General features: G+C 35.2%; 1 protein-coding gene across 1 annotated transcript; it reads left to right on the top strand.

The window, feature by feature from the left end:
- Positions 1-606: 606 nt before the first annotated feature.
- LOC120625452 (histone H1, orphon-like) lies at positions 607-1437 on the top strand. Its single transcript, XM_039892527.1, has one exon. The coding sequence runs from the start codon at positions 649-651 to the stop codon at positions 1321-1323; it is 675 nt and encodes a 224-aa protein (XP_039748461.1). The 5' UTR covers positions 607-648; the 3' UTR covers positions 1324-1437.
- Positions 1438-10179: the final 8742 nt, after the last annotated feature.

Below are 10179 nucleotides of genomic sequence, written 5' to 3'. Positions count from 1 at the left end.
GGAGGTATCTATGCAACGTTCGAGTCCATGTAGGACTGCGGAGCATCTATAATGCAGTCGTATTTATACCAAAATAGCCACCAACCCAATGTCATGAACATAAATATCTGGCAAATATGAATTTATAGTTAAGTTAAATTAAATACCCACTTTATAAATTTACTGTAAAAATATATTTGGTTCATATACTTGGTAACTAAGAACATATTTTGTAATTGTAGTGAGCTTCCATAAAAAGTATTTTTTTACATCGTAATTCTCGTATTGTTTTTCAAAAGTGATAGCAAACCGCAACCCACTAGTTGCCAAAAGCCTATTTTAATGTTTATAGAAATTACTCATCATAACTAAACTCTAAGATATACCAACCTAACACTTCAGACACCAATTTTGTCGATATCAGACACTGGGACATTAAAAGATCACTTCTTAACTTCGAGGTATTTATACAAAAACGTTTTTTCCTCATATTATAGTCTATCTCATTCCCGCAGAGCTGCACAAAAGAAATTTTATAAAACTACCCTCATATTTTTTAATTTATCCATACATACTTTAGCTAATTTCTTTAAGGTATTGCTTGATACCAGTTAACCGTAAGGAATCCATACGATCGGCTTTGTCGTACTGAAATATAACTCAACAAAAATGTCATCCAATGAGTCAGATATAGAAATAAATTCAGCATTACCTGCGAAAATAAAAAAGCTACCCAAAAGCCCCACACAAGATTTGCTGAAAGAAGTTAAAAAGTTGAGCACCAGAGAAATGATCAATAAGGCACTTTCTGAATCCAGAAGTCGTAAAGGGTTATCTTTATACGCCATAAAGAAGTATATGCAAGACAATTACGGCGTGGACACCGAGAAAATTAAATATTTGATCAAGAAAAACATTAAAGAGAGCGTAGAAGCGGGGTTTATAATACAAACTAAGGGGATCGGTGCATCTGGGTCTTTCCGGCTGGCGCCGGGGAGCAAACAGCCAAAAAAGCCAACGAAGAGACCCAAAAAACCGAAAGAAACAACCGGAGAAGACGAAAAAATTGAAAAACCGAAAAAAGCAAGCGTGAAAACTGCAGACGGCGATACCAAACCTAAGAAAGCTACGAAGAAGGTTACGATAAGTAAAACATCGAAAACAATGGACAAAGATACAATGAAGAAATCGAAAAGTGTTAAAGAAAAGGCTGTTAGAGATAACGCAAAGCCTGGTTCGTCGAGTATGAAGACGCCCAAGAAAAGGGCGAATATGATGAAGAGGAAGAGCATCGGTTCAATCATAAAACCTCCAAAAATGAAGCCCAAAGCTCCAGCTAAGTGAACTATTCGAATTTAAAAGTGAATTAATTTTAACTATTATTGCCATTGATGACTGTTCATTTTATTGTAAACTGTATAATTTAATATGTGACATTAAAAGATTATGGAATAATTACACTGTTTTTTTTTTTTCATAAGGTAATTGATGGCTAAGGTATAAGCACTGCTTACCTGACTGAGGAATAAACCTGACAGATTAGCAGATATAATATAATACCACTTACGACATACACTACACGGCAAGGTTTATCTATCTACATTTACATAAGATTGTCTAGTGCAGGGTTTCCCAAACTCGGCGCCAAGGCACCCGGTCTTTTGGACCCGACCTTTATGCAGCGGCTTGTGGGACAAGACACTTTGAAAAATTGTGTGGCGATCACCAAGCTCAGACACCCCATTGTTGGGGTAGTGTTATTTTTCTAATATCTTTGTTAAAATTTATTATTTACTATTGTTTTATTAGTGTCGTAATGAGGATGTTTTATTTTTGGCTCCTATCTGCGTAACTAACAACTTCCCATTTATGTTTAAGTTAAGTTTTGACGGCCGATTGGCGCAGTGGGTAGCGACCCTGCTTTCTGAGTCCGAGGCCGTGGGTTCAATTCCCACAACTGGACAATATTTGTGTGATGAACATGAATGTTTTTCATTGTCTGGGTATCTGGTATCTATATATATCTGGTATCTTATAAGTATTTATGTATATTATTCATCAGTTATCTTAGTGCCCATAACACAAGCTACGCTTACTTTGGGACTAGATGGCGATGTGTGTAATGTCGTAGTATATTTATTATTTATTTATTTTAAATACTTAGCTAGGTTAGGGCGCAGTTACATATTTCTTAGCTTGTAAGTGCGCTGCAGACTAAATAAGGTTGGTACTAGTCTAGTTACTTCGTTTTGTATTCAATGCCTAAAAATACCATGGAAAATCACATTAAATTCTTTTTCAACCGCTCTTAGGCATGCGTAATGTGTTGAGCCACATCTGCCTGTAATTACACCGACAACCGAGCCCTTCAGACCAGCACACTGCATTGGAACAATGCTGCTTAGCGGCAGAAATAAGCATGTTGGTACATAATTCGCTGGACGGCCCAGGACTCTGACACAAAAAGCTCTTAACAAAACAGCATCAGAAAAAGTATTAATTTCGTATTAACGATTAACTTTAACAGCGTATAACTTTCATACAAACTCTCAAAGCCCTTTTTATTCCGTTCAGGGTTTTTTCTTTCTTAGCATTTATGACTTAGGCATCCTTTACGTCACGAGAGCTAAGGTACCTACATAATGCACACATCGCCATGTAGCCCCAAAGTAAGCGTAGCTTGTGTTATGGGTACTAAGATGACTGATGAATATTTTAATGAATAATAATATACGTAAATACTTATAATATACATATAAACACCCAGACACTGAAAAACATTCATGTTCATCACACAAACATTTTTCAGTTGTAGGAATCGAACCCACGGTCTTGGCCTCAGAAAGCAGGTCGCTGCAAACTGCGCCAATCGGCCGTCATAAAAAAGGAAAAAAAATGATAGATTGGATATTGAAAATGGACGTTAATGCTTGAATCCGGGGTGAACAAAGGATATGTTATGATGAAAATTAGGCTTAAATTGCTCAACAAAATTATAATTTTTTCAAACCTTAAACTTCACCAAACAGATCTTCGGCAATGTACCCTCTACGCACGTTTCGCTCCGAAACCGGAGCAACCTCAGGAGATGTTGACTTTACTATAAATAAGTAATTGTTAAGAACATTTTTTGGCACGGAAAAACGAAAGTCTCGCTCGATTTTTAGGAAACGCCGAAACAAACACTAGACGAAGTGGAAAGTCAAAGTCAAGTGCTTAGTAACCTTTTTTTTCTTCAATAATAAAATATGAATATTTTGTTTTTATCATGCTTTATTTATTTCCTGTAATTATCCCGTTTTCAGGAACTCAGAAACCAATCAACTTTGTTTTTGGCTATGCTAGGCTTTTTTTCCAGGAAAGTTTGTGTTCCTATTGGATCTGTAACAAAACGTAATAAACGCGGACGAAAGACGCGGGCAACAGCCAGTGTTACAGTAATTTCATAAAGTGGGTAAATAATTAAACTTTTGAAAACTATTAATTCATATTTGCCAGATATTAAATTGATTAGGATTTTTCTAAATACGCTTATACTTAAAAGTTTTTAAGAAACTATTAAAATTATATTTGAATCACAACCAATGTTCAAGAATTGAAATATGGGAGCGTTTTCGATACACTCCAGTCTTCCATGAGACTCCAGACGATGCAGAGATATATACCTCACGATGTCTTAGTCGTTATCACTTATTTAAAATAAAAATAGCTACTTATAAGTACTTGGAATTAAGTCTTTACGTCTTGTTCACAGTTTTGTTATTAACTCTTTTACATATTTATTAATTCAAAATACCTAATTATTTTTATGTTAAATCCGAGACCGAACTATTTCACAATGTTATGTTTATGTAGTAAGTATTATATTTTTATTGTAACGCTGTTGATTACGAGTAAATAAATAAATAAAAATAAATAAGCTTAACTTAGTTTATTGCCTAAATACCCAATATTTGGCTGTGAGATGTGATTTGGAATCGTCTTATCTTTAAGTTTGAATGTAGATAGGTACCTACCTACATATCAAAAGAATGTATTTAAATGCTTCATAAAACGCCAACTTGAATAAATGTGTGGATTCGAAATGTTATTAGCTGGGAACCTTACGGGTTTCAACAGCGTCACCGGTGGGTCGGGGCGAGCGCGAAGCGTCGCCTGATGAAGGGTTTTGAGCCCCAGGGCTCGAGGAATATCGGGGTGACGTCTACCTAGGGGCGTCTCCTGCGAGACTCGGACCTCGGCTTAGGCGGACGTCGGAATTTGGAGGACTGATCGGACGGTGAAAACTTGAATAAAAAAATTGTTTTGGTTCTTACTTACTAACGTATAATGGCAACACGCTCGCTCGTAATAAGCAAGGTCCATTACCAACGATAAAGAAAAAGACAGCAATATAATATACTGCTCAACTATACTTCTGAGTAAATGAGGGTAGGAACATAATAAAATATGTAATAACTAGTAAATAGCATTCCGGTTGGCCTAGTGGTCATCTTGCTCCCTGGATTCGATTCCCGGGTCATTCCAAAATTTTTATGATAGGTGGTTTTTCTGTTTTTTTATTCTATGTACCTACCGCAGCCAGGATCGGAGGATCACTAAACATGTACGCAATAAACTCAGAAACTCCCATACGCATTTTCATGCTGTTTCGACAATCGACGCGAATTAAGTTTTTTTTTTTAAGGTTTTCCGATGGAAACTGGCTGAAATATGAAGAAAATTGTTGAAGATGTCAGAAAAATCTACGCCGCCTATATTGATATTATATAATATTATACTAATATAAAACGCTGAAGAGTTGAACGCGATGATCTCAGGAACTATTGGTTCGATTTAAAAATTGCTTTCAGTGTTGGATAGCCCATTTATCTAGAAATACTATAGGTTATATATCATCATGGTAAGACCAATAGGAGCATGAAGAATGATTCCAAATCGGGAGTTTTGTTTCCTTTGAGAGCTTCCGCTGCGTACGCTACGAAAACGGTTAAAGTTTCCGTAAAATCACGTAAGTGACAAAGTGGTTCTCTTTTAAAAGTTCTAAAAAAAGATACGCGACACCAAACGTCAATCTTTTAAAGTTGACTTATACGCGGATGTAGTGGCGAGCTATATAATAAAAATAAGAGTGAGTAATTCGTAATTCCCCTTCAATTTCTATTTTTGCAACTAAAATGTCTGTCTGTCAAGATCTACCTATATCTACCGTAGAGTGGCGTGCACAGGGTCATAAAATAGAAATATTCCGAGCTATATAAAATAATTTGGGTATGCAGTACATTTGTGCGTCTATGAAGTGCACGCCACTGACTGGGTCGTCTACATAATCTCTATGACAAAATTTATCAAATAATATGGTTCATTGGTAAGTAAGAAAACTTAAAATACAGACCAATTTCTAGTTACTTATTAATAGAGAAGAGTTAATTTTATCCTATTGTGCTAATATTCAATTTAAATTAAAAGAAAGAGTATGAAACTATAATAAAGAACGGGTTTATGAAACTGTTCTGTAACTATTTATATGGATTGCAAAATTTTTATTGTATCTATTTTAAAACAAGAAACAAGTGTTTCTATCAAAAGATAAGATAAGATTGCTATCATAGTTTTAAATAAAAAAAAAGCTTTCTATATTCTGATCTTTCGAATGGGTAAGTATACCTATACAGAAGTCAAATGAAAAAATAAAATAAACAAGTCACATAAAAAGTGAATACTAGAAGGACCAAGTACGCCATCTATTTTTTATTAAGTAAACTACTAAAAAAAGAATGACATTATTTTACTACGAGAATGACATTATTTTACATTGATTTATAACTAGATCACGTAAGTTAGTCTGTAGAATCACAGATAGCGCTTTTATATGAAATGAACAATAAAGAATTCAGAAAATCTAATTATAAATCGATAAGTAGGTATACTTATTTATTGTGTTCTTATACCATTTTCTTATATTAAAAAAATATTAGCAGAATCGATCTATCAATTAAAGCAGCGATAAACGATTATACATTTTGAAGGCGTTGATTTATGACTAAAATAGTGATGGGCAAGGTTTTATTAGAATTCATCGATATTATTATTTTGCAACTTACAAATTAGTATGAATAAAGTGAGTAGGTGTGTACCTAATACGTTTGAAACACTAGGATCTTTATAACGTGCGTGTATTGCTACAAGATGCCTCGTCATAATTATCGTCAATCTTTTATCGTCCCACTGTTGGGCATGGGCCTCATTTCATTTCATTATAATGCTGCTCCAATGCGGGTGGGTGGGTATTAACGATAATAATCACGCGTTCGTGACAGTAACCGGGCAAGGTGGTTTAACATGCTCTTGCTCTGCTTCGAGGGTGTCTCAACGACGATTTTCTAGATTAGAGTGAAAGCCATTACTAATGCGGTCCATAATTCGATCGTAATTTTGAAGTTTTACATTATCTATCTACTTCAATAAATATGTATCTATTTCGAAATTTTGTATGAAGATGACAGGCCACTATCTGTTTCCAATGTCAAAAAGTTACTGAATGAGTATTCCTGTTTTTGTCTTTAATTCTGGTTAAAAATAAATAAAAGAGATCGCTACTAAGCGATAAGGCCGCCTTTGTATCCTACTTTTTAAGTTTCCTCTTGTTGTGTCCATTGTTTTTTTTTTCTTTTTGTGGTGTACGAATAAAATGTATAAATAAATAAATAAAAACTGCAACGGCTTTTATTTATTTTAAGCGACAACCTTAAGCTAACGCTGTGTTTACCGGTGGGAAGGCTCCATTCCAGCGCCTTAGGACCCCAACGTCGATCGGTTTTCTGAGCTACTTGTTTAATAATAATAATAATAATAAAATCATTTATTCACACGACTATTAAATTGTGACAGAAATCATAGCTTAGTACCTACTATGTATGGTTGAATCACTGGTACCTTAACTGAGTAAAAACTCGTACTATAGAGAGTGTTTAGCAAGAATACGAGACCTAACGTGATAATATACGCCTCAAACGTTGAATATTAACAAATATATGAATGTAACCAAATGATCAGTGTCCATTTATAGAATTGGTTTAACAGTTTAAGCAGATTGGCACGTTCTGAAAATTTGATCTCGCAGATGAACTAAAACTAATGAAAAGTTGTGGTGGAATTCTACTCCATCGCTTTTATTTGTCATATTTTAATGACATATGCCCTTAAAGCATTCTCACGCTCCACGGTATTATGTATGTGATCAGCGATTCACTGTGCGTCACTATAGATAGGATATCATTGTCAATGCGGGAAGTAAGGATGACAAAGCAACTCCATCTTCGGACTCCTTGCTAATTACCAAAGAGCCTGTAGTGACCGGTTAATGGCTGTATAACCATTCATTAGGTATACTGTATGAATGACGCATATCTGTGTCGGACCAGTGCAATGGTCTAGGACCGATGACCAAACTGTCTTCAAACCGGATGAAAGACGCAGATAATTCGTCTGGCGCGATGACCAAACTGTCTTCAAAACTTTGTAAGGGTACAGCACACGTCTTCCGCTTTTTTCTTTCAACCAGAGGAGATCGAGTCACCCTGCACTTACCGGTTCGCAGTCTGCATTCAACGCGCGATGTCAAAATGAACATGACCCATAATTAACTGGCCAATCCTTTAGGGTGGATGGTTCTCCTATCAATTTCCTCCAGATTGCTTATGAATTACTGAATTGTCATAGGTTAGTTTTTTTTATTGAAGTAAAACTTCATTAGATGCGACTAGGGAGTAATTTAGATTTTTTTCTGACGGAAGTAACGCTTAAGACAGACGTCTGTATAGTTTCCGCTATTTAAAAATAATCCTTTGTATTGGTCGTAAGCATATGACTTATACGCCAGCTAGTGGCAAATATCATAATTAGGATTATTCATTCCAATATTTTCAAACGGATCAATTGTGAATAGTAAAGTAAATAAAATACAACAGTTTATGAAAAAAATTTAAATTGCAAAGTTTTTTGAAAATCTCTAAATATACTTGTTTATTTATTACTTTTGTAATAAATAAATTACTAAGAAATTTTCCGACCATTGCGACATTTTATGGGGGAGTCCCAGGAACATTTTACTCTTTCATCAATAAATAATAATAAACTTTTTTATTATTGATAGGGAAAAGACTTGCCAAGTGCAAGTCTTTTCCCAGCATCTCACCTGATGGGAAGTGTACATGTGGCTTCAGATGGGATACGCTTGCATAGAAGATGCCTATTCACTCTTGATTTTAAGATAGGTTGTAGGTACGAGTTAGGAATAACAGAACTCGGGAGGGCATTCCAAATCCCAGCTATGCGTATAAGAAAAGAAGATGCAAATCGCTGTGAGCGAGTTTTTGGGATATTGATTACATACAGATGTAAACCCGACTGGTGTTTTGCGGTGCGAAAGTAAAACGGTGAAGAGGATCAGAATCGAACAATCCTGAGCAAACTCGCCAAAGTATAAAACACCGAAAAACTGGCTACCTTACGACGATAATCGGGACTTTGGAGTTTAGTCAAAAGACGTGGAGTTTAATAAAAGTACTTGGCTGAGCCAAGATAAAGATGACTGCAGTACTTCATGCACGAACGAACCTGAGCCTGACATAGGTAAGGGTTGGTAGGGCGGGAATACCAATTTTTTGGCAGGAATTTGGGGTTTAGATTCTATAGATCTACTATGACTATTAAGTCAACACCCAGGAGATCAATATGGTCATTAATTGGTACGGATATACCTCGGAAAGTTGGAGTCAACTCCGTTTTGATGAAAACAGACCTGCCTGCGTTTTAGTAGCGTTAAACTCCACTAAATTGGCAACACCCAAATCAGGAGCTTCTTGAAGGGAGTTCAAGCGTTGGATAATAACAACCTTATCCACTCTGAGATTGTAAATCTTGTAACTACTTGTGTGAGGACTGGAGGTGTAACTCTCCGTTACACCCAGCATTTCTCGCCCAAACTTTTTCAGGGGAGTTTTTCAAAAGCAATATCTTTTTCACACTGCTCATGGTAAAAAAGGAAAGGAATAATAAGTCCTACTTTTAGACCTGTCAATTTAGTTTAGTTTAGACATTTGTGTACAACAGAATTGACACCAAAAATAGTGCTGTCATTTTCCACAAATAACTTAGTAAAGAGGATGATTCTAATTTCTGTCAATTATGATAAGTTTAGAGATTTGTCTATAGTCAAACATTAATTAAATGTAAATTTTTAGTCTTGTTGAATGGACCCGTGCATCTTAAGAGCCTTACACTAATCCTTTAAGGAACTTTGGTGTTATTACACAATACTATTTCTTATTGGAAAATATATAAAATATTTTTTACAGCTTGTGGAATAGTTGACAGTATCGAATGATTACCTTTAAGATAAAATCTGCCAACGGGTCCTTGATACAAATCGCTCTTGAATGTATTATGGTGTGGTAAAGAATAGTTTTAAGGACTCTTAAGACTATTCTTTAGTAAGTACATCATATACTTAGTGCATGTTAGTCTCTCTGTATTTATTATACTTAGTAAGTATATAGTGGACTCTACAGAGACCAAACTTACAAAGAATCCCGTTAACATCGTAGTTTAATTTCTTGGTATGCTAATAAAGTCCGTTTTGTTGTACCTACACAAATCTCTGAACTAAACCAAATTGACAAATCTTAACGTACCTAGTGCTGTTCTTGTCACTATTTTTAGACTCGTCAATTTTGCAGGTTTAGTCATGAGATTTCTGCACACTGGAATTGGCACCATTGTTGCTAACTATAACCTCAAGAAAATATGGTTTGTAACTTAGTGATGCAGCGTAAAATGAATCTCTAACTCTGGAGCAAGATAAATTAAATTAATTTTTTTTGGGTCATAATACGTGGGTCCAACCCATGGAAATCTAGTTTAGCAGCATAAAGTGTATTTTGCAAGTAAATATAATCTATTCTATTCTATTCTACAAACCTGCAATAAATAATCTTGAGCCTAAGAACTAATAATTGACCTTTTATCCAAATACAAAATCCAAACCTATATTTTTATTACATTATGTGCACATTGTTCATTGCATTATAGAGGTAAACGAACCTATATTTTGCTTTAATGTGCAATAAAATGAAGCCAGAAAACGCTCGATTTGCAGATAAGCCAAAACTCGATGAATTAATTATATAAACATCAGCC

Source organism: Pararge aegeria, chromosome 7 (genome assembly GCF_905163445.1).
Source record: "Pararge aegeria chromosome 7, ilParAegt1.1, whole genome shotgun sequence".
NCBI lineage: Eukaryota > Metazoa > Arthropoda > Insecta > Lepidoptera > Nymphalidae > Pararge > Pararge aegeria.
Note: the sequence above shows the minus strand (reverse complement) of the source record. Positions and strands in the feature narration are given on the sequence as shown.